At 43.6% G+C, this 25510-nt stretch overlaps 1 protein-coding gene across 1 annotated transcript in view; it reads left to right on the top strand.

Moving 5' to 3' along the window:
- Positions 1–22312, top strand: part of cavin1b (caveolae associated protein 1b) — a 35932-nt gene extending 13620 nt beyond the window's left edge. The window contains exon 2 of the mRNA XM_026177504.1: positions 19367–22312. Within this exon, the coding sequence (XP_026033289.1) occupies positions 19367–20245 (879 nt within the window). The 3' untranslated portion in view covers positions 20246–22312. The remainder of the gene's footprint in view (positions 1–19366) is intronic.
- Positions 22313–25510: the final 3198 nt, after the last annotated feature.

Raw genomic sequence — 25510 nt, 5'->3', positions numbered from 1 at the left:
GTTTGGTCATTTCACAAATACTGTCATATTTTTCAGCTGGATCTGCTCCAGTACTGGTCACTTGACATCAATAGAGTAATTGTCAGTGACTCACAGTGAAAAGCTGCGGTTTTTGAAAACATTAGCTTGTTCCTCATATGATCCACTCTGTCATATGATTCCAGGTTCGAAGACTCTCATTTCCAGTCACATTAGTGGCCCTGAACACAAGAGCATTTGTGATAAGTCACAGAGTCATCAACCTCTGTTATGACTTCAGTGTTGCTCTCGCTTTTTTAACACCTTACACTGACCAAAGTAAGCTCTATTGCCATTAGACTGCAAAGTGTCTTACTTATTCTTCAGAGTACTTTTGTATGAAACTGCGGATTTTTGGAAGCTTTGGGAGCATGAATGTTGCTTAGTAGTCACGTAAAGTCTTCATGTGACATGACAGTTTTGACTATCTGTTAACAGACGTCCAGGCAGGTGAAGCAAAGGTCTTGAAACCTCCTGGTAAGTTGACCCTGAAGTTTTTGTCTCATTACAGAGTTGGAACCTGGCTCCATGGTGAGACAAATCCACTGCCTTTAAATCAGTGGGAGCCTTTCTGTGTTCTCCCTGTGAATGGCCAGTCAAACTGGGAAAGTGTAATGCCTGTCCCAGTTCCAGGGACCAGGACTCCTATCCTCCATATAGCTTGAAAAATAAATTTTTCTATATTTCATGAATGTCTGCATCAAATCTACACTAACAAAAAAGTTGGACAATTTAAACCAAACCATGTTGCTATTACCACCAAAGTTATTTTTAAAAAGCAAGCCTCAAAGCAAAGTCACCCACAGACACATTCCCAGTATACATATCTGCTGTTAGCAGGGGTTCAGTTATTTTCATTAACAGGGTAATCAAGGATTTAGTGTGCTAACTGCAACAAGAAGAAGAACCAGAGCCCGTTTGTTCCACTACAGCATGGTATGGTCTGAGATAGACATGGGTGCTGAACTTGAGCGAGCTTTTATTTGTTTTGTCGCTCCAGCTCATCATCTGGACATTTTATATTTTAGTTTTTGGCTAAACATTTATGATTAACTATCTGAATTTGAAGGGTAAGGTAGCTATACTGTGTTTGCAGGAGAGAGTGGAAGGGAAGCAAGGCCAGGAGCATTGCAGATATATTCAAAGGGTTCTACCGTGGTGTAGAAATGGAGTAGGGGTAATCTTGAAGGAAGAGTGTGGAGCTGAAGAGAGTGTCAGACAACTTAGAAGATGGAGAGGAGTTCTTGAGAAAGTTGGAGGAAGTGGCAGAGAGTTTCCCCAGGGTGTAGACAGTGGTGACTTCTATGGACATGTAGGTGAAAGGAACAGATGTGAGGAGGTGTGTTTGAAGGAGAGCAATTCAAAAGGACAAATGTTGGTAGACTTTGCTAAAAGCATGGAAATGGTTGTGGTGAACATGTACTTCAAGAAGAGGGCGCACAGACGGTGTTTCTGAGTGAAGAGAGTGTTTAGAGAGGATGGAAGGAATACGCTGAGGAGCTGAATGTAGACAAAGAGAAGGACAGTTAGTGAATCGAGAAGTGCAGAGGATTACGAAGGAGGAAGCGATGTCAGCTATCAGTGTAGGCCAGAATAAACACTGCAAACAGATGCCACGAGACAGTCGCTGTACATTCACTGCTTAGTGACTTTACTGTCCAGGGTGATGAAGAAAATGAAACAAATATGGTTACCACGATGAAAGGGTCAGTCACCATCAGTGTTGGTCAAGTTACTTGAAAAAAGTAATCAGTAACTAATTACTGATTACTCCCCCCCAAAAGTAATCCCGTTACTTTACTGATTACTTATTTTCAAAAGTAATTAATTACTTAGTTACTTAGTTACTTAGTTACTTTTTAAAAACACGATTTACAACCTGAAGAGGTGATAAAGTGATAGATCTTTCAGCCCAATTCTACTTTTTCTACATAATCCATCATACAAAATGTAATCAAATGGAAAAGTCTCTTTTTTTTAACTTGTTTTATCAGTTTTAATCTTTTAACTTTATGCATCAAGCAAAACATTTAATTATATGCAACATTCTCTGACTTGAATAAATTAGTTTAACATTTAAACCTATTTTCTACACATTCCAGCACATAAAATAAAATATTTTTTGTGTTTTCACTCACTCTTTCAAACAGATGCAAGTAAAACACAGCAGAAAATAAATAAAGTCAAAGACTCAGCGGTCCTTTTGCTCTATTTTCACCTGTAAAGCAGGAGCAGGGTAGGCGGAGGGTTACCCTGGTGTAGGTGTGCTGCGGTCAGTTGAAGAATCCGCGCGAGTGTCTCTGTGAGTTTCCCATTACGTCGCAGCTACTCGGTGCTTGCTCGGAAGTTTAGGGGTTTTTTTCGCTGTAAAAAGAAGTTTTCTTCCCACGCACGATGGACGCTAATGTTTTTGTCACTTTTTATGGAATCAAACTCAAAGTAAGGTCAGTACTTCCACACTTTAAACGCTGCACGCTCATACTCTCTCTGCACTCGATATATGATCCATTGTTGATCTGCACACAGCTGCTGTCACCAACGTCGCACTTGCTTACGTCACTGTCATGAGACATTCTCGCAAAAAAAATCACGGTTTTAGTAACGCAGTAACGCAGCGTTCCTACGGGAAAGTAACGGTAATCTAATTACCGATTTTGCAATAGTAATCCCTTACTTTACTCGTTACTTGAAAAAAGTAATCAGATTACAGTAACGCGTTACAAGTAACGCGTTACTGCCCATCTCTGGTCACCATCACTCATCTTTTTCTTAGCTTTAAACCTGATCCACAGTGACCGACTGTCTATTCTACCTCACAACAGGTGACACACTGGTGTGTTGAAACAGATAAGGCTCTATCTCATCTAGAGCTTGGCGTTCATGTTTATAACAGAGTGGAGTCTGAAAGCAGGGCAGGGGGTCAAATGAAAAATTGTGGGAAGTATTTTCCAACATTTTTGGAGCTTGACTCATACCAAACAATAAAGCCAGGATGTGAAGTCATTAACAGTAATGACCAGTTGGTCGTACACCTCTGAAAACCAGTGTCCACCAGTGTGACTGTGCTCTTCTGTAGCCAGAGCAACAGCAGAGCACAGTCACAGCTGAGGCTGAGGAAGAAGGCAGTTGTTCGGCAGCTCCTCTCCTTACACACCAACCTCCTCATTGTTTTTGGAAACAGTAACACAGGGTGACCATGGAAACGACCGCTATCATCTCTGTCCGTCCAAGTGTGGGGACATGTACACAGAGAGGCTGCCAAGCTCCAGATACTTGCCCCTTTCTTTTTAGTGGGCTCGAGCTGAGGCTTGTGATTAGAAGCTCATCGCGTAAAAATGAAACATTTCTGAGAGGAAGGCTTATCTCAAGCTTTGCCTAAAGTACACAAACTTTTGAAAATTACAGATAGATTCATTGTATTCATTTGGAAGCCATCAGTCACAGGAGGCATTATGTTTACTAATCACACTGGATTGTGTGTTTCTTCGGTTACCTTCATACACTGATATGTGCTTCTGCATGAAAGTACATGATCAGAATACTCATAAACCAAAGCATGCCATGAAAACAACCTCCAGTGATAATCCACAATGGCAAGCTGTGTCTTGCAGTAAGAGTGAGAACAGCACCAGGCTGCCTCACACACACACACGTCTGCAGCCTTGGAAACACTTCAAGAAAACTTTATTGGTTCATTTATGCAACTTTACAAAGCTCAGCTGGTTAAACAGACGAGAGCTTTTGTCATGGATCGCTGTGTGGCAGGCAGGAGGAGGACCCAAAATGCAAAACTCACAGACATGGGGATGAACTCAAAAATTACAGCTTTAATGCTGGAGAGGCAGAACGTAGGAAATACGAAACTAAACTGGGAAAACTAAATACAAAGCTCGCCAAGAAACACAGGGAGGAACACACACAACATGAGGGAGAACGCGACGCCGAACAGAGGGAGACGCAGACAGAAATACACAGAGGGTTAACGAGGAAAGTGGGAACACACGGGGAACACAGCTGACACAGATAACCATAACGAGACAGGGCGGGGTGAACATAACACTGACGGGAGACGGGCAGAGTCAAACAGGAAGTACAGAGGTTCAGACAGGAGGAGAGAGAGCACGGGGAAAACAGACATAACGGGCTGGGGAAACATGGAATAAAACATAAGGAGAGACGAGGGCTCACAGATACACAGAGGGGCACACAGGGGGTAAAAGCCACGAAGGGAAAACACACAGGGAACAACATAACAGGGCAACTCAGGAAACAGAACCTAAACAGGGAACTAAATACAAAAATACAAGAGAACTAAGAATACTGGGCCAACACGGCCCAGGACCATGACATCACCCCCCCCCCCCCCCCCCCCCATAAGGGCTGGCTCCAGACAGCCCAAACACAGGAAAACAAAAACCAAACAGAAAACGACCCAGGGCGGGCGGCGGGGGCCCAGGACGGAGGGCTCGGAACAGAAAACATAAACGAACAACAGAAAACACAGGAGCACAAGACCATAGTTCAAATAAAGTTCAGGGGGCCGACCCAGAGCCCACCGGCATAAAAGTTCACGGGTCACACGGTCGGGGGGCCGACCGGGCGGGTGGCACAGGTGACAGAGCTGGTCCGGAGGCCGGCCGCGCGGAAGGCAACGGCGGCGGCGAAGGAGACGACTGAGCAGTTCAGGAGGCCGGCCGCGCGGAAGGCAGCGGCGGCTCTTCAGTGCCAGGCGTACTGGCCGAGGCCCGGTGGGCACAGGACCAGTCGAGGCGGGACCAGTCGAGGCGGGACCAGACGAGGTGGGACCAGTCGAGGACGAAGACTCCGATGAGGCTGGGCCAGACGAGGACGAAGACTCCGATGAGGCTGGACCAGGCGATGCTGCAGAGGCAGAGGCTGGACCAGGCGATGCTGCAGAGGCAGAGGCCGACGCCGGACCGGCCGACATTGAAGGCGATGCAGAGGCCGGACCGGGCGTGGGAGATGCGGGGGCCGGACCAGGCGATGACGGGGCCGGACCAGGCGAAGCACAGGCTGAAGCTGGACTAGGCGAAGATGTGGACAGAGACACGGAGGCCGCACCTAGCGTGGGTGAAGACACGGCTGCTGCAAACGTGGACGAGGCTGCCGGTGAAGCAGCTGGTGGCTGAACGGGCCCCTCGGACCCTCCAGCGGAGACGAGGAGGTGCTGGCCGGGCTGACCTGAGCCGCCAGCGGAGACTAGGAGGTGCTGGCCGGGCTGACCTGAGCCGCCAGCGGAGACGAGGAGCGGCTGGAGAGGTTCCCCTGAACCCCCAGCGGAGACGAGGAGGTGCTGGCCGGGCTGGGCAGAGCCGCCAGCGGAGACGAGGAGGTGCTGGCCGGGCTGGGCAGAGCCGCCAGCGGAGACGAGGAGGTGCTGGAGGGGTCCTCCTGAACCCCCAGCGGGGACAGATGCAGAGCCAGCTGGTGCGGAGACCTTTGGCTCAGCGGACGCTAACTGTAGCTGCACAGGGCACACAGTCGGCTCGGGATGCAACGGCTGGGGCTGTGCAGGGCAAACAGTCTGTCCAACGTTTGTCAGTACCATGCAGTCCACAGCTGGCGGAGAAAGCTCACAAAGGCTCCCAGCTGAGGTTGGCAGTAACTGAACAGGTTGCTGAGCTACTAACTGTGCTGGTGACAGAGTTAATGACTGAGCTGATAACCAAACAGGCACTGGAGCAAGAAACTGAGGTGGTAACAGAACGGGTAATGGAGCTGCGAACTGTGATAAAGACTGGACTGGTGACAAAACAAGAAACTGTGCTAATAACTGAGCTACTGACTGCATTATGGACAGAAATGGCAGTTGTAGTGGTAGTTGCGCTTGTGGTTGAGCAGGTGTCTGACTCTGGGTTGCTTTCCTTCTGGGAACAGGAACGGGTGCTAGGCCTGGCCGAACACCAGCCATCCCCACCCGAGAAACAGATACGGGTGCAGGGACGAGCTGGGTTCTGGCTGCCTTTACCCTGGGGGCCGGTGTGGGTGCAGGAGCTAGCTGGACCTCTGTCGCTCCCACCCGAGGAACTGAGACGAGTGCAGGAGTCGGCAGGGTCACGGCTGACCTCACCCGGGGAACCGGAACAGGCACAGGCGACGGCTGGGTGTCCATCAACCCCACCCGAGGGGTAGGTACGGGTGCCGGGATGAACGGAGCCTCTGCCAGGCTGGGGATAGAAGCAGGGACCGGCTGGACCTCAGCCACCCTCTCCTGAGGAACTGATACGGGAGCAAGGGAAAGCTGGGCCCGCGCTGCCCTGGTTACAGGAACTGGAGTTTGAGAGCAGAGTTCAGGAGCAGCAACAGACACTGGGAAAACCAAGTTATTGACGCCAAACTCAGTTTTAGGAGATCTAGGTTTAAAGCAAGCAGGTCCTAGGAAATCCACTGCTATAACACTCTCCAGGTTAGCGCTAGCAGTCCTGGAGGAGGTTAGCTCAGGGACAGTCACCGAAGCAGTTTCAAAACAGACAACATCAACAACTGTCTCTTGAGGAACGGTGTGCTGTCTAACACAGGTCAGAGAAGGAAGAACGCCAGAGACAGTTCTTTTCAGAATCAAGGCTGGAAGGACAAACACAGGTTGAGAAACAAAGTCAATTTTCATATAGTCCATAGGTGAACCAACTCGGCAGGCTGACTCAGATCGAACTGGATGGGGAGCCACACAGTCCAGGGACGAAGTAACACCCACAACAGTTTTCACAGCAACAGGTTCAGAGGAGTAGCGAACAGGATCAAGCATGCGTTGCCGTGGGTCACAAAACTTGACCTGATCAAGCAACTCTTTAACGCTTAACCCTAGTCTTTCAGTTAGCTTAGCAAAGGAAGCGACCATCTTGTTACCGCTCACTCGAGAAACTGAATGATTAAACACTGGTTGTGGACCTGACTGGGCACCACTGGACATGTCAAAAGACAGAACGGGTTGGCACATGAAACAGTTACTAGAAGGAGCATCAGTTACAGAACACTCAGTCTCAGATGGTTTGGCTGATGATGGTGGTGGTGTGTGGCTGAGTTCAGACTGGAAAACCCCAGAGTGTACAGGCTGGTTAAAACAGTTCTGTGGGGCTGCAATGCTGGTAGCAGTGTATGGGTGAGTCTGGTGTAGGATAGCTGTCTTAGGTTCAGCTGTCTCTACATGTAACACATTCATATCGGTTAAATCAAAGGACATACTGCGAGCTTTACAAAAATCAGAGGGCTCAAAAACACAAAGGTTGCTAGCAACTGGTGAATGATCCGACACCGAGGTGCCTCGCTGTATAGTGTCTCTAGAGTCCAAACACACAGTGGTGGAGTTATCCGTTTCAGGAAACACAATGGCGGGCAAAACAGAGTTACTCACAGTGGTGGAAAAGTCATGAAGTCCGGGTCCAGAAAACTTGGGCTGAGAGTGTGACGCACAGTCACTCTCACCCAGGGATGAAAACTGCTCCACTGCTCGGGAACGCCGGCGACGTGAACGTCGTTTTCTCCGGGAAGGGGGAGGAGACGAGCCGGACTGCGAATCCTCCAGCGGACCAGGCTGAACGTCCTCCGACTCTTCACACCGGAGAGGCAGCTCCGGGCGGATGCTTACGGTGGAAACGAGGAAGTCCCGGATGTGGGGGTGCAGCGCGCCGAACAGCCACGGGAGTCCGGACACCATCCGCTGTAGACGGACGGCTACGACCTCCCGGTGTTCGTCTCCTGGCAGCACTTCCCACTCCTGACAGTGATATTCCACCGTGTAGATTAAATCCTCCCGGAGCTCAGCGGAGGGGTTGTGAGTTGCTGGGTCCATGTCGTGGTCGCGTTCTTCTGTCATGGATCGCTGTGTGGCAGGCAGGAGGAGGACCCAAAATGCAAAACTCACAGACATGGGGATGAACTCAAAAATTACAGCTTTAATGCTGGAGAGGCAGAACGTAGGAAATACGAAACTAAACTGGGAAAACTAAATACAAAGCTCGCCAAGAAACACAGGGAGGAACACACACAACATGAGGGAGAACGCGACGCCGAACAGAGGGAGACGCAGACAGAAATACACAGAGGGTTAACGAGGAAAGTGGGAACACACGGGGAACACAGCTGACACAGATAACCATAACGAGACAGGGCGGGGTGAACATAACACTGACGGGAGACGGGCAGAGTCAAACAGGAAGTACAGAGGTTCAGACAGGAGGAGAGAGAGCACGGGGAAAACAGACATAACGGGCAGGGGAAACATGGAATAAAACATAAGGAGAGACGAGGGCTCACAGATACACAGAGGGGCACACAGGGGGTAAAAGCCACGAAGGGAAAACACACAGGGAACAACATAACAGGGCAACTCAGGAAACAGAACCTAAACAGGGAACTAAATACAAAAATACAAGAGAACTAAGAATACTGGGCCAACATGGCCCAGGACCATGACAGCTTTATGGAAACTGTCGGGCTCTGAAGTCCCACATAGGCTTAGAGACGCACTGTGGGCCTTTAAGAAACGTACAAAATGACATAAAAGAGACACATCTGACCAAAGCAGCAAATGCATTTGAATGACGATTGTGTGTTATTTGTCTTTAATTAATTAATTAATGAATTAATTAATTAATGTGTATGTGTTAGTCCCCATAGGGAAATAGTTCCTCTGCATTTAACACATTCACCCAGTGAAGCAGTGGGCAGTCACCAATGCAGCGCCCGGGGAACAGTGTGTAGGGACGGTACCTTGCTCGTCACAGATTGGCTTATTATTTCAAAACCAGACAAGAACATTAAACAAATACAGAAATATGCTCACATTTCACAATTATACTTGAAGGTGGCTTTCATGCAATTCTAATCACTTCAGTTATTAAAATAATGAGTTAAATTGTATTTGTTAAGGAGCTGTGAGGTGAAGAGCCTACAGGGAAAATCCTGAAAATCTGCAAACCCAACATGAGCAGCACAAACAGAACCGCTCGTTATGACTAAACTTGCAGAACGTTTTAGTTTATAGCATTTTTAAAATCATCATCATCATATCCAGTACATGATGGTGCATGAAACAAGCACTTATGTATCAGGAGTCTCTATTAATAACTACATGGTAACGACCAGCTGAGTATGATGGTGAGAGATGCCAGAGATTTGATCACCGTCTTTGTTCTCTGCTGCATTTAGTCTATCCGGTCGTTAAGTCTGATGTCACTAGCTGTGTCTGGGTCTAAACTCCGCTGCAGGTCCATATATCAAACGATCACTATGGCATTACTGAGAGTTGAAAAACTGTCTAAAGTCTTTCATCTTTAATAAAATGATCAGCGTTCTGCTCTACCAGGTGTAACAATTGAGTTTAACATCCAGGCATCCATGAAAACGGAATTTATGACATTTAACGGAGTTAGAAGTTAGCAGGAAGTTAGCTCGCTAGCTTCTATCTAAATACAATATAGCATGTCCTGACTGCGGGGTTTTAGAAACAGATTCAAACGTACAGCTCTGTTATCACTTCCAGCATAAATGAAGACAGAAAACTAAACAGCAGTGACGTTTGTAGGGTTACTGAAGTTGGGCTAGCTGGTATATAATGATGTGCTACGTGACCGCTAGCGACACAGCTATGTTAGCATAATATAAACAAGCTAACTTTTTTCCCACTCGATAAAAGTTAACGTGAGTGTTCTCGGTGGTCAGGAACAAATGTAATCGCATGGCAGGATGCTGTAAAAGGACCAAACTTCAGCCAGGAGAACAACTGAGATAATCCATCCACAATACGAGGTTAGTCATTCATATACTGCTGCATGGGCTGGGCTGTAGTTACATCCTAAGGTTTTAAAAACTGAGCTTAAATAAATGATTAGCGGTAATAAAAGCCGAGGGAGGTCAACAGTGATCACTGACTGTTTTAGGAGCTTTTTGAGATTAAATAGAAGAAAATACAAAACATTAAACATGTTAACAACACAAAAGCCATATTAAACACAGACTACTTTAGACCCGGAAGTAGGATTCGTCACGTCATCACTTAACGACCGGATAGGAAGACAAGACTTCAGTGATCTGGGCGATATTCACAATAAAGCTGAATGCTAGTGGGACGTTATGTGTTCAAAGTATGTGAACAACCTATATGAGAACAAAGCAAATTTAAGACAAGTGCAGTGGACACAGCAGGAGCTGCCTTGTAAGAAGGCACCAGACATAAAGAAAAACCAAACAAAGCACAGCTATTACACTTAATGTTCACTTAAACCACATTCAGCTACATTTACCTTTCAGCACAGCCCTTTACCTGCCTTACATCTGCACTTACAAACTGTTTATTTGATCTAATATGAACATGTGACTGATGAAAGCCAAAGACTATGAAAATTAATCAGAAATAGAATAACTTGGCCAACAACTGGCACACAATATTTGTTCAGTTGCTCTGGAGCTGTTATGCCAATCTGACTCATTGCACAGTGATCCCCGTCTGACCACGTGGTACCTCAGGGAGGTACTACACTTTGGAAAGGACAGAGAGAAAGAAAAGAAAAGAAAAAAGGGAATTTGGAAAAGAAGGCTGGTGCTGCGCTCCAGTGCAACTCTAGGCCTGGTGACTCATCCCTCTCCTCCCTCAGGGACCTGCGGCATGCCTTCACTTTATATAGCAATCTGTATTTCTCTCTCTTTGGTCCCATGTCTCTGATTAAAGGGGATGAGTGGAAAACAGGAGGAGGAGTTTTATGCTCTTTCTGAACATCACTTTTTCCCATGGCATTCAATAAGAAATACACACACACACACACACACACACACACACACACACACACACACACACACACAGTCTAATAGGGTGTTCATTAACATTAGACTGATGTGTGCATATTGTTACATTCAATAGAAAAAGATATCAAGCGGTTCATGGAAACTATCTGTTACAGCATGTTAACTTAGAAATAACACCTCACTCTTTTCTAAATGATGAACGCTGATTTATAAATGTTTTATGAAACTGCAAATATTTGATGTCTCGTGTTAAATGAGCTTTGAGCTGCGTGCACAGAAACATTTCTCCTGCAGAGAAAATACAGTTTTTTACAGACGCTAGGACACATGTCTCAATACTTAGGTCACTTTTGCAAAACTCTTCACACAATCCTCCTAACTGACTGTCAGCTTGGCAAAGCAGTTCATTTCACATTCAAAATGCACTACAACTACCAAAACACTTCATTCAGGTCTCAAATAAACTCATTCTTCCAGAACACTAGCAAAGGTTGACAGCCGACAAACACACTTTGTCACCCACAAAACAATGACCTAAAAAACACTAACAACATGTAGCATTACACAGTGTTTTCTTGTGTAAAACAAGGACACATCTCTGTTTATAATTTCAATATATGTTACTGGAATGAATCAGACATCATGCAGAATTCGTTAATATTTGTTTATGTATTTTTATTTTTTTGCACTAAGTAATCCCAAAATAGAAAGTCAAAGTCAAAAGTCAAAGTCAACTTTATTTGTCGATTCTGCCACATGTACAGGACATACAGAGAATAGAAATTGCGTTACTCTCAATCCCTAGATAAATAGCAAATGAACATTTAAATATATTTAAATATAAAAGTGATTAAAAATGCAAGTAAAATAATTAAAAAGTAAAAATTTAAATAAATAAAATTTTACATATAACAGAAAGCTATACAATATACAATATAATGGGTAAGTGACATTGAGTGTAAACCAGGCAGAGTAGTGCAATTAGGCAAATAGTGCAAATGGAGATTTAGTAATGTACGGTAAGAGAAAGTGTAACAACAAAGTCTTATGAGTCTTATACAAGAATTTGTATACACACCATCCACTGATACACATACAATAGTAATGCTATTCTACTCCATTTCTGGCTGGGTCCATGTTTACATCACAAAAAAACCTATTCAGCAGTTGTCTCCTTTTGTAATGAAATTGAAGGAGTAACATCTGTGCAGATGTTCATCTACAATGAGAATCAGCTGTGGCTGGTTAAACTGCATTTTTAGATTGGAAATATGTTTCAATAAAATATTGCTGTTGGATTTTGCTGTCTTATTCAGTTTTGCATTGTGTTATTGTTTTGGCCATAAGTTTAACAGTTTTGAAAACAGTATGTAAGCACATGCAAAATGTCCTGTACGTACAAAGATTTTTGGCCGTTGTTGTGTCTGAGTGAGAAGATAATTCATGAAATTTGAGAGATGTAGTCATTGAATGCATTTTGTGCCAAAACAATGATAACTGGTCCTCAGTTTAGCCCACATAGACTTCTGTTGTGCTCACTGTGTGAGGAGTTTTGCAAAAGTGACCTAAGTATTGAGAAATGTGTCCTAGCGTCTGTAAAAAACTGTAAGTTAACATGCTGTAACAGATAGTTTCCATGAACCGCTTGATATCTTTTTCTATTGAATGTAACAATATGCACACATCAGTCTAATGTTAATGAACACCCTATTAGACTGTGTGTGTGTGTGTGTGTGTGTGTGTGTGTGTGTGTGTGTGTGTGTGTGTGTGTGTGTGTGTGTGTGTGTGTGTGCTGCTGAGATCAGCTGGCTAATGCTCTGTGCTGTCAGCAGAACTGTTTTTGTTTAATGATGAGTGTGCACGATGACTCCTGTGCCACGGTCCATCTCAGTGCAGCTCTTTGGTCAAGCATTTTCCTTTGTCATGCTTTTCCATGTGACTTTAACTGGTCTGATTTCCTTTTTCTAGGACACACTGTTAAATCCAAAAATCCAAAAATTGTTGGGTTTCCTGGGTGTAGCCAGCGGGGTCCATGGTAGCCATGGCAGCAATAACAATGCCCGAACAACTACCTCAGCCAAGTATCTGCCAAATGTGTGTGTGTGAGCTTCCTGCTGCAAACTGGATACAGTTACAACATTATATCCTTGGAGATAAATCTGTGCATGTGCACTTCATGACACTATTGTTGCGTCGTAGTTTGCGATGACAACAAAAATCATTCTGGAAGCAAAGATTTCCAGTTTCACCACCAAAGTGCTGAATTGAAGTTGTGTTTCCATGGTAACAGGGACGAGGCTGACTGGAACTATAATGTTTCCAGATAAAAGCAAAACAATGTTTACTAGTCAGGAGCCGTAATTTGTGTGTGTGTGTGGTGGGGGGCGGGGTAGGAGCACCATGGAAGCTTTCCACTCTCACACAGCAACCACTCATCAGGCTGATGCAGAGCGAGAGGAATCCGGCAATAACACACCCTTCTCTGTTTCTGTTTTCCTGTTTAAACTCTAACCACCGAGAGTTCCCCTACTGCTGTGGAAAAGCATGTGTGTGTGTGTACCTGTGTGAGCAGCATGCATACTCTACTGTACTAAGCTCTAGGAGTCCACATTCCATTACACACACACACACACACATTCAGGGGATTTTCCAGTAAATCCAGGAAAAAGGGGAATCCTCGTGATACAACTGCTGATGCAAAGAGTAACTGAGGGCAGGCTGAGAAGCAAGCGAGGACACTGTGTGTGTCTGAGTGTTTTCTGGGGGACTGACATTTAAAGAACAACTCACAAGCCAACTGTCATGGAAATACACATTTTGTCTTGCTACTTTTTCAGATCACATGTTTAAGAGGAGCCATTAAACAGAAATGATTTTTGTCAACCTTCTAAAGTCGAGAATTGAAACGTTAACCTCATAACACCTGTGGCTCATGGCTATACTCACAATAGGTTTGACCAAGTCTAAGCATGGAAACAGTCATGGAACACTGTGGAGCTTTAATGCAGTGCTTAAAACTCAGTGCATAGTTCTGTGCAGCAGGACCAGCAGCTTCAGCCTCGTGAGTTAGTTCATGTTTTGAGGTTACAAAAATGTTCAGTTGTTTCATGGTAACTTCTACTGTAGTACTAACCTGCTCTGGAGGATGAGATGTTCAAGAAAAGAGATCAACTTATACAGAACCAGCACCTGTGACCTATCAGTCCTCAGGAAAATAGCAACTCAGATAGCAGGAGGATCAGTTTATTTGCACTGACATGGCAACAGTGAATGACTTTAAGCAGATTGAAGCTACTAGGAGTGAAATAATGTGAAGTGGCAACATGAAGTCGGGGGAGCCGAGATAAACCAAGCCAAGCGACTGGAGCAGCCAACGAGCCCGAACACTGTTGACCTGTTGGTGAATATGTTAGATACATTTACAGTTTTTTACAGACGCTAGGACACATGTCTCAATACTTAGGTCACGTTTGCAAAACTCCTCACACAGTGAGCACAACAGAAGTCTATGTGGGCTAAACTGAGGACCAGTTATCATTGTTTTGGCACAAAATGCATTCAATGACTACATCTCTCAAATTTCATGAATTATCTTCTCACTCAGACACAACAACGGCCAAAAATCTTTGTACGTACAGGACATTTTGCATGTGCTTACATACTGTTTTCAAAACTGTTAAACTTATGGCCAAAACAATAACACAATGCAAAACTGAATAAGACAGCAAAATCCAACAGCAATATTTTATTGAAACATATTTCCAATCTAAAAATGCAGTTTAACCAGCCACAGCTGATTCTCATTGTAGATGAACATCTGCACAGATGTTACTCCTTCAATTTCATTACAAAAGGAGACAACTGCTGAATAGGTTTTTTTGTGATGTAAACATGGACCCAGCCAGAAATGGAGTAGAATAGCATTACTATTGTATGTGTATCAGTGGATGGTGTGTATACAAATTCTTGTATAAGACTCATAAGACTTTGTTGTTACACTTTCTCTTACCGTACATTACTAAATCTCCATTTGCACTATTTGCCTAATTGCACTACTCTGCCTGGTTTACACTCAATGTCACTTACCCATTATATTGTATATTGTATAGCTTTCTGTTATATGTAAAATTTTATTTATTTAAATTTTTACTTTTTAATTATTTTACTTGCATTTTTAATCACTTTTATATTTAAATATATTTAAATGTTCATTTGCTATTTATCTAGGGATTGAGAGTAACGCAATTTCTATTCTCTGTATGTCCTGTACATGTGGCAGAATCGACAAATAAAGTTGACTTTGACTTTTGACTTTGACTTTCTATTTTGGGATTACTTAGTGCAAAAAAATAAAAATACATAAACAAATATTAACGAATTCTGCATGATGTCTGATTCATTCCAGTAACATATATTGAAATTATAAACAGAGATGTGTCCTTGTTTTACACAAGAAAACACTGTGTAATGCTACATGTTGTTAGTGTTTTTTAGGTCATTGTTTTGTGGGTGACAAAGTGTGTTTGTCGGCTGTCAACCTTTGCTAGTGTTCTGGAAGAATGAGTTTATTTGAGACCTGAATGAAGTGTTTTGGTAGTTGTAGTGCATTTTGAATGTGAAATGAACTGCTTTGCCAAGCTGACAGTCAGTTAGGAGGATTGTGTGAAGAGTTTTGCAAAAGTGACCTAAGTATTGAGAAATGTGTCCTAGCGGCTGTAAAAAACTGTAGTGCAGACACACACACACACACACACACACACACACACACACACACACACACACACACACACACACACACACAAGCCTCTTAGTGAGGACCTTCATTGACATAATGTTTTCGGTAGCTTCTTACCCTAACCTAACCATAACCTAATTGTAATCCTGACACAAGTATAGTAGAATGCAGATTTTGGTCCTCACAAAGATAGCTAGACAGGAACACACACTCACACACACACACTCACACTCACACACACACTCACACTCACACTCACACACACACTCACACTCACACTCACACACACACACACACACACACACTCACACACACACTCACACACACACACACACACACACTCACACACACACACACACACACACACACACACACACACACACACACACACACACACACACACACACTCACACTCTCACACACACTCACACACACACACTGAGAGGTTGCCAATCCTTACGTACCTCATTGGTCTATTTTCCGTGACTCTGAGTGTGCTTTCCTGTCTTTGGCACAGCATCCTCACGGAGAACAATGTCCCATTAAATTAGTAGAGTCAGGAAGTCAACACACCAAGGTGACTGCCTGAACTTCCTCCTGCGCTCTTTCCATGTACTTTAGACACACACACACACACACACACGCACGCACGCACACACACACACCGCACGCACGCACACACACACCACACCACACACACACACACACACACACACACACACACACACACACACACACACACACACACACATCTTTACCAAACTGATAGACTGACTTTGGGCTCCTTAAAGACAAGACAATCATTGACATCTCATTTTAAGCAGAACACTAACACTAAGTTATTGCCACAACTATTTTTATATTCTCTATAGTCCATCCATGCATCCACTTTCTTTTACTCATCTAAAACTAAACTGACTCTGTGATTCTCTGTGGTCTAAGACAACATGCAGCATCTCCATGAGAAGCCTTTCAGTGATCATGTGACAGAAAACAAAGCAACCAATGAGCAAAGAAGTCGCTTCAGTCTCCAGATCCTCCAAAACTCTGTTTTCCAGTTTTCTGAACTATTTATTTTGGATAACAGAAATATTTTTATAGAATAAAAAACTGGTGTGTGAACCGTCCATCACAAAAAAGTATTTAAGTCAACATTATAATCTTATTGAAGTAGCTCAATAGTGCACAGGTTGTATATTCAAATATATTTAAGGTACAATTTTTAATGACACTTTCTCAGGGAAGCACAGTGGCACAGTGGGACTGTTGCTCCACAACAAGAGGGTCCTGAGTTCAATTCCACCATCAGGCCGGGGTCTGATGGGGTCTTTCTGTGTGGAGTTTGCATGTTCTCCCCGTGAGTTCCCTCCGGGTACTCCAGCTTCCTCCCACAGTCCAAAGACATGCAGTTTGGGGGGGATTAATCCAAATTGCCCATAGGTGGGAGTGAATGGGTGTCTGTCCCTGTGTGTAACAGACTGGCGACCTGTCCAGGGTGTACCCCGCCTCTCGCCCTATGACAGCTGGGATAGGCTCCCGCGACCCTGAGAAGGATAGGCGGAAGCGAAAGGATGGATTTTCAAATCATATACGAGATTTCATTGGCTTATAATTATTGATTTATTGATGTGTATATCTCTTCCATGTTGATAATTGTCATTACTTGTATATCGCTCTGTGCAGTTAGATCTATAATGAATTTGCAGAACAAAAAAAATCTTTAGAAGAATTTGTTTGTAAAAATTAGTGCTGCTGTCCTGTGATGGCTCAGATGGTGTCCTAGCCAAAGCAAAATACCTTCTCTGCCGGCTGAAAGGATCCTGATGTTTATTTGTACGTCATTTCTTTAGAGGATTTAAAAATATTCTGATTCTGATAGATAAAATATGTAAAAATGTCATTACAAAGATATGTGGAATGACCCTTTTTTACTTAAGCACCTATTTGTGCTGTTGATGTATGTGATGAATATGGGTGCAAACGGCAAAAGAAGCATGTTGGTTTGTATAAAACAAAAGCCCATCCTGGAATCTGGAATACCAAATCTACTGTTTACTGGGACATGCAAATTATTTCTGGAATAATAAATGGTGTGGTGTCATTGGAAGGAAGTGTACCTGGGAGTATTTTAAGTGTGGAGAGATCCAGGCTCGAGGTTTAACCTTTCTTAAGTGATTTTCAGCACCCACTGCATTGTCCTTGACTTCAATATAAGACACAATGAATTGTAACTAGGCAGGTATTTTCCAGCACCCCCGCCCGGCAGGAAAGCCAAAATCCTTCATCTAAGGTCAAGTTTACCCAAGATACTGCAGCACAATACCTCAATAAAACCACGAGAACAGAACACAATGGATGCAGACCCCCCCCCTCCTCTACATGCTCACACTTAGCTCTCAGTGCTACCTTCCAGCTAAGACTTTGATGCTATCATCTTCCTGCGGACCAGATGGTTTTCCACGACTCTTAGAATCATCCCATGTGTGCAATTAGTCGTTTCATACGACAGCAGAAAAGCATCTCCACTTTCCTCACCTGACCATCCCCCATCCCTGCTAGTCCTTTGTCCCGGCCCCACCGAGTTCCTGTTTTGACAATAAAGGCAGTGTAAGGGGAGACAAACACACAATACATACAGCAAGTACTACATTCAGTACACAAGGTACATGTCTGGAGCCCAGTTGGATTCAAAGTTGCCGTGATGGAAAGAGGAAGACCCCCGCCCTCTCTTCCATCCCTGCATTTGCAGGCCAGAGTGCTGAATTTATGAGAAAAGAGAAAGATAGGCTCCCTTGGCTGGAATGTTATTGAGAAAGGGAAGATATGGTGGGTGGAAGATGGAACAGAGAGGGGAATGAATGACTATGGAGGCGAGCGTGAAGTGTTTCTATACAGGAATGCTTTACAGGGCGGGCCAGGGTCAGGCGAGGCAGGTCACACATACAAAATATTCCAAACAAGTAAAGTTCGGAAACTGCAAAGCTCACCAGATGCAGAGTGATAGGACCGCTATTCCAGAATGTCGCCTCCAGACAGTGTGCTAGAAGTCACGAGGTAATAAAAACCACAATGGTTCATCTCAGAAGCAAATGAGTGCAGAAATAAGAATCCCACTACCTCTCCTGCTGAGAGGTCCCGTCTCTGGAGGACGATGATACAGAGTTTCCAGGTTAACACGACATGACAGAGAATGAGAGCATGCAGCAGCCTGCAGAGACAAACATGGTTCAACCACAAAACTTTAAATGTCCCGGAGCACTCTCCTCCCCTCCGCATGTGTGTTAAGCACATCTTAATGATGTCAGCAGAAGGGTCAGAGTAGCTTTGTGCGCACACTGTAATTATGTTGTTTGCCCCTTTTGTCACAGCTGACATCCCACACAAACGTTTTCCTTTCATTCCTCTGAGACAGCTTCATGTCTTTACTCAGAATCGTCTCTGTTTATGATGGCCTCTAATGGCTGCACTGTGTGGAAAACCTGAAGTGAGTCACACGGCTCGGCTTGGTTAGCCTGTGAGTACTTGCACACATCGACAGAAAGAGGAACAATGCACAAACACACATAAAGCACTTCATGATAGCAGAGACATACCACTCCTTTTACCAATACTCCTATCCTAAAGCTAAAATTTGAATTGTGACTTCACCACATTAATCAGTCTTTTAATCCTGTATGAATCTGGATACACCAACCAGCAGAACCACAACGCTGCTCTGGACTGTGATATGTAACAAGACACACTATCAGCCTTAAAATGTGATAATATGTCAGTAATGTGTTTAGCTACAGTACGTTAACAAAACCTCTATCAGAAGAAATAATGTCATGATTTATGCTCTTTTCTCCACAGGATGAAGTGAAAGTTCCCTCGAAACTCAACATTTCAAAATCCATGAAGGTTTCCGAGTCTGTGTCGGGAAGCAGAGGAGGCAGTCTGCTCGAGCTCAAAGAAGCTGTGGAGGAGCCCGGAGAAGAGGGAGAAGAAGGAGAAAAGGCAGACAAGCCTCACGTGGACCTCTCATCGGACGAAGAGGGTTTGGAGATCGAGGAGGCCATGGAGGAGACTCGTGCCGAACGCATCAAGCGCAGCAGCCTGCAGCGTGTACAAAACCTGAAAACTGTTTTCTCAAAGGAGAAGATGGATAAGACCAGAGCAAAGACCAAAGAGAACCTGGAGAAGACCAGACAAAAAACCAAGGAGAACCTTGAGAAGACCAAGCAGAAGACAAAGGAGAACCTGGAAAAGACAAGGCAAAGAACCAAGGAGAATTTAGAAAAGACCAAGCAGAAGACCAAGGAAAACCTGGAGAAGACCCGCCACAACATTGAGAAGAAGATGGGAAAACTCGGGACACGCATGAGCGTCAACCCTGAGCGCAAGCAGAAGATGAAGACATCCAGCGACAAGATGAAGAAAGCCTTCACACCAGACCATGTGGTTTATGCCCGGTCCAAGACCGCCGTGTACAAAGTGCCCCCCTTCACCTTCCACGTCAAAAAGATTCGCGAGGGTGCTGTTGAAGTGGTTCAAGGCACTGAGATGGTCGAGGTGTCACAGGATCCCGAGCCCTTCAGTGAAGTGGACGCGGAGGCTGAGGAAGGAGGGGTGGAGGTGGAGATGGAAATGATGAATGGAGGTGGTGATGAGGAAGAGGCTGATGAGGATGAAGAGGAGGACAGCCACGATGCTTTGCAGGAGCACGAAGACAGAGACAGAGATAGCGATTAAAGATATAAAGCAGATGCTAACAAGATCATTGTTAGCATTAAGATTAAGATACCACAGAAAATTATGAGGCTAATTACAACCTGGGTATCATTATTATTATTATTATTTTGATTTTGGCCATGATTCCTGCCAATTAAGACAACATTGTGTTCACAAAAATGCTTTCTGGGAACATGTAATTCTCAGATTATCCGACAGGTGGTGCCCAAGACAATAATTCAGCCTAAAAAAAGTGAGCATTCAAACAGATTGTAATCATTCTCTGCAGCAAAACAGAACAATTATAAACACAACCAAACTAAGTCAGAGCTTTTGCAGGAGGCCGGTGATGTCTTTAACTGACCTTTGGCTCTGTTTGCATCTCACCTACATGTCTGCCTGCTTCAAAGCTCCACTGGCCCTGATTGTTCTGCACTCACAGTCAGAGTCAGTCTTTGTGTTAGGATTTTTAAAAGTAGCACCTGAGAACAGAGAGGAAACCCTGGAGCTATAACCATGAAGAGTGCTAACACATTTGGCTTTTCAGCTCTATAAGGTGATCATCTACAGAGGCCCCTCCCCCAAAAGGTCCTTTTTATGGACCACGTGCTAAAGGCTGCGCTGTTATTAAGACTACAACAAGTTATATTTTTTCCTTTATTTGATTACACATTATGGCTTAAGAATCACTATCCAAAGGAATATGTGACATTCCTCTCAGATTTCCAAAGGTGGAGATGATCATGAGCAAAGACCAGGATAAAGGGGAGAAGATGAAAGTTTGTTGTGAGCAGGGCTGAATTATTCTTAGAAAGTGTCCCTTTTTCCTTTGTCTGACTCACAGCTGGAGAAATGTTTGTTTAAAGGATGTCGGGCTGCAGATTCCCGACTGATAAATGATAAATTCACAGAGTAAATATTCACGCTTATCCAGAAATATCAAGTATCACACATGCTATGCTATTCCTTCCACTGTCTCTACTTACTAATGTTATAGTATTCTGCTTAATTTACTCTTTACTTAGAAGCACAATGATGTCTGTTACCAAGTTATTGTTGAGTATTTGTGTATTTGTATGTGATCACATTTTATATCAGGCTAATGTTCTTACTGCTGACAGACTGTAGTAGACTCGCTGTGTCTTTGTTGTTTTTACAGAACATTGTACGGCCATTTCTCCCAAAGAACAACCGTTATGAAAATGAAGGTAGTTAGGTCCATTACATTTCTTTGAGTGATCTTCTCCTGTGTTGAAAAAAGTCTTCTGTCATTTTTTATTGTTTTTTTTTTGTTCAAAAGACCGTCTGATATGAGTTGGGTAAAGAAGCTGCCACAAGGACCAACGCATCCTCAGCTTTTACAATCACTGTGTGCTCTCTGGAGCTTTTATGTGACTGCTGCAGACTGACACTGACCCCTAGTGTCTGGTCATTTCATCATATTTTCCTCTACACGTGTGTTCACCAATAAAACCAACAGCTCTTTTTAAAAGTCAAGAATTTATGTTGATTTGCATTTGAATGTTCTGTTCTGACTGCATCTCTGTAGCTCATTCATCATATATTTCTACAGGTGTTCTGTGGTAAGGGCAGGGGGCGTGGCCAGAAGCCAGAAGGCTACAAATACATGACAAATGATTCTAAGAGAGCTTCATGTAACTGTTCCCAAAGGTTTCTGCAGTGTTTGTCAAAGCTTAGTTCCCAGAGTCATCACCATTTGCTGTTCATCTTTGTATATAATGTGAATCACAGCCAGTGCGCTGCTGCCTGCGCTTCTTCCACATTTACATGTCAAACAATTGTGATGTTTGCACAGCTTGCAACAAATGACAGTTATATGTAAGGACGGCTGAAATATTTTAGCATTGTCGATGTGCAGCTGAGACCTTTGGTGATTTGATGCTCAAACCACCAAAAGGGGGAAACAATGCCATGTCTGTGAGAGCAGTAACAACATGCAGCTGCACTGAAGCCTGTGCCAATGGAACAAATGTTCTTTACACTTAACCGTTTGCTTGCTTTTGTTTCCTTTGTAATGTTACTTTGCTTAACCACTAATGATTTCATTAAAATGCTATTTGGTTCACAGCTTCTTTGTCTTTATTGAACATTTTCTGCTGCTCTTGTATTTAAAAACGACTAAAACATTGATATTACAGAATTTGAAATGCAAAGGCATTTATTCATATATATTATATATATATTATATCCTGTGTGTGAAAACTTTGCACAATAAATTAGGACATTTGTTTGGTCAGTGACGTCTTTGTTGGGAGATGCTTCTTAGCCTGTTAATTTCCCCTTAAATGGCGCGTCACTGAAGGGAGAATGCATTCGTGAGTTGAGCAGCAGAGGTGAGGATGTCGGTTGTGCCTATGAAAAACTAACTTGCCAAATCTGCCAAAACAGAACATACATAAAAAGGCACATTTTTCTTTATACATGTACAATGACAATAAAGGTCTTTTCTATTCTGTTCTATTTTTCTGCTACTGGCTCTTGTTTGGTGTCGTTTATTGGATTGAAAGATTGAAGTCTGAGGATTTAACAGTTTATTCATTAAACAAACAGAAGCATGTAAAAGGAACCATCAACAGCTGCAACATACTCAAAAATAATCTGTTCTACTTCACTGAATGGGTTTTATTATGCCACCATATTTCCATCTAAAACATTAAAAAATTGTTATGTGAACATGACAAACGTTCACTGGTTACATTTTACAGAGTTCAGCTATTTAGCTCCAGTAAATCCAACAAGATTGATGTTAAATTAGCGCAATAAAATACTCCAGAGCAACATTTTACATAACATTTTCTTTCTTGTATCAAATTTTATGTACTTTGTGTAACAAGTAGTGTTATTGTTAAATGAACTTATAGACAGAAGATATTACAAATATCAACATTGTAGTTTCAATTAGATTCGTTTACTCAAATAACAAAATTGACCACCGATGAATGACGTCAGAGTTAACAGCATCCAACATTATTGTTATAACTAGTTCTTCCCCTTTTATCTTTCAACCTGTTGGTCTTTTATACTAAACTTTCTTCAGCTGTTGTCTACATTCCACAGAATTACTTGAGCATCACTTTGTGCTGAGGATGTCTGACACTGTCACAGTTGTACAGACGAATACAGATGTTGGTAAAGCAAAACACACACAACAAAATCACAACAAAAGTCACCTCAAGGCGCTTCATAGATACAGAGAAAAACCCAACAATCATATGACCCCCTATGAGCAAGCACTTTGGCGACAGTGGGAAGGAAAAACTCCCTTTTAACAGGAAGAAACCTCGAACAGAACCAGGCTCAGGGAGGGGCGGGGCCATCTGCTGTGATTGGTTGGGGTGAGACAAGGAAGACAGGATAAAGACATGCTGTGGAAGAGAGACTATGGCTGTGTCCCAATTCAGGGTCTGCACACTTGAAGTATGCATTTCAAGTGCGGGTACGTCACCGCCACGCGACGACGGCTGTCCCAATTCGAAGTGTACTTCAAATGCATACTCCAAATGCGCCGTCGATTTCTCCAAATATCAAACGTGGTCCGGTGCACACTTCGTGGTCCCATATATCCCACAATTCATAGCGTGGCGGTGGGTGTGGATAATTTTGCCGCAAAATACGACAGAAGGGAGCGGCCGAAGAGGTTTTTTTTTTTTCCCCAAACTTTATTGAACTTATAAAGCGAACAGTCAGTCATTCCAGTTCGGTTTGTACAGTAGACATACAAGGGAAATAAGAGTAACAATATACAGTACAATGAAATAAGAAGGATAAATAAATAAAGGAGAAAAAAAGAAAAAAAGGGGGGGAATGTGACAGACTTCATAACAACTTTGTACTTGAAAGTGTCATGGTCCTGGGCCATGTTGGCCCAGTATTCTTAGTTTCTTGTATTTCGTTCCTTATTTAGGCCATGTTTCCTGAGTTGTCCTGTTTTGTTGTTCCCTAAGTGTTTTCCCTTCGTGACTCTTACCCCCTGTGTGCCCCTCTGTGTATTTATGAGCCCTCGTCTCTCTTTGTGTTTGTTCCATGTTTCCCCTGCCCATTATGTCTATGTTCTTCCTGTGCTCTCTCTCTCCCCTCCTGTCTGAACCCCCGTGTACTTCCTATTTTATTTTGTGATTCCCGCACCTGTATACGTCATGTTATGTTCACCCCGCCCTGTCTCGTTATGATTATCAGTGTCACCTGTGTTCCCCGTGTGCTCCCACTTCCCTCGTTAACCCTCTGTGTATTTATGTCTGCGTCTCCCTCAGTTCTGTGTCGCGTTCCCCCTCATGCTGCGTGGATTTCCCTGTGTCTCTCTGCGAGTGTTAGTTTATGGTTCCCAGTTTAAGTTTTGTATTTCCTGTGATCTGCCTTCCAGCATTAAAGCTGTGATTTTGGGTTTATCCCCTGAGTCCGTGAGTTTGCATTTTGGGTCCTCATCCTGCCTGCCACACAGCGAGCCATGACAGAAGAACGCGACCACGACATGGACCCAGCAGCTCACAACCCCTCCGCGGACCTCCGGGAAGATCTGATCTACACGGTGGAATATCACTGTCAGGAGTGGGCGACGCTGCCAGGAGGCGAATACCGGGAGACCGTAGCCGTTCGTCTACAGCGGATGGTGTCCGGACCAAGGTTATTATCGTTAACGAAAACTAACGAAATAACGAAAACTAGAAGTGAAAAAACATTTTCGTTAACTGAAATAAAAATAAAAAAAGGAAAACTAACTAAAACTGTAATGAGTGTTCACAAAACTAACTAAAATTAACTGAATTTATAGCAAAAATGTGTTTAGTTTCATTGATGTGTGCGTGTCATACAAGAGTCAAGGGTGAAAATGAAATTTAGTTTCCAGATTTTTTTCTTGCTGTCTCATTATGCCAGCAGGTGGCAGCACGTTAGTCGAGTCGTCTGTGTTGCTCCGTCCACGCGCAGAATCATGTCAGGAGAAAGCGCCAGAGTCCAATTTGGGATTACTTTGAATATGACTGTGCTTTGGATAAAGCAAGTGTCTTGTAGTGGAAAGAGACAAATTATGAGGAACATTTTTAAAGGGAAAAAAATCCCACAAACCTTAAAGTGCACTTGAAAAGCTCACACAAGAAGGCTAACCTAGCTTACCTTGAGAAGGGAGCACACTCAACCCTCATCCCCAGAAACAGAAGCTAACCCCAGGTAAGGCAGCGTGATGCATCCCGAGACAACAGGACGGGGACATCTACATAACTGTGTGAGTCAATTGCCTTCAAAAAGTTTATCAATTCACTTGAACCAAAA

The sequence above is a fragment of the Astatotilapia calliptera genome, chromosome 8 (assembly GCF_900246225.1).
Source record: "Astatotilapia calliptera chromosome 8, fAstCal1.2, whole genome shotgun sequence".
Lineage (NCBI taxonomy): Eukaryota > Metazoa > Chordata > Actinopteri > Cichliformes > Cichlidae > Astatotilapia > Astatotilapia calliptera.
Note: the sequence above shows the minus strand (reverse complement) of the source record. Positions and strands in the feature narration are given on the sequence as shown.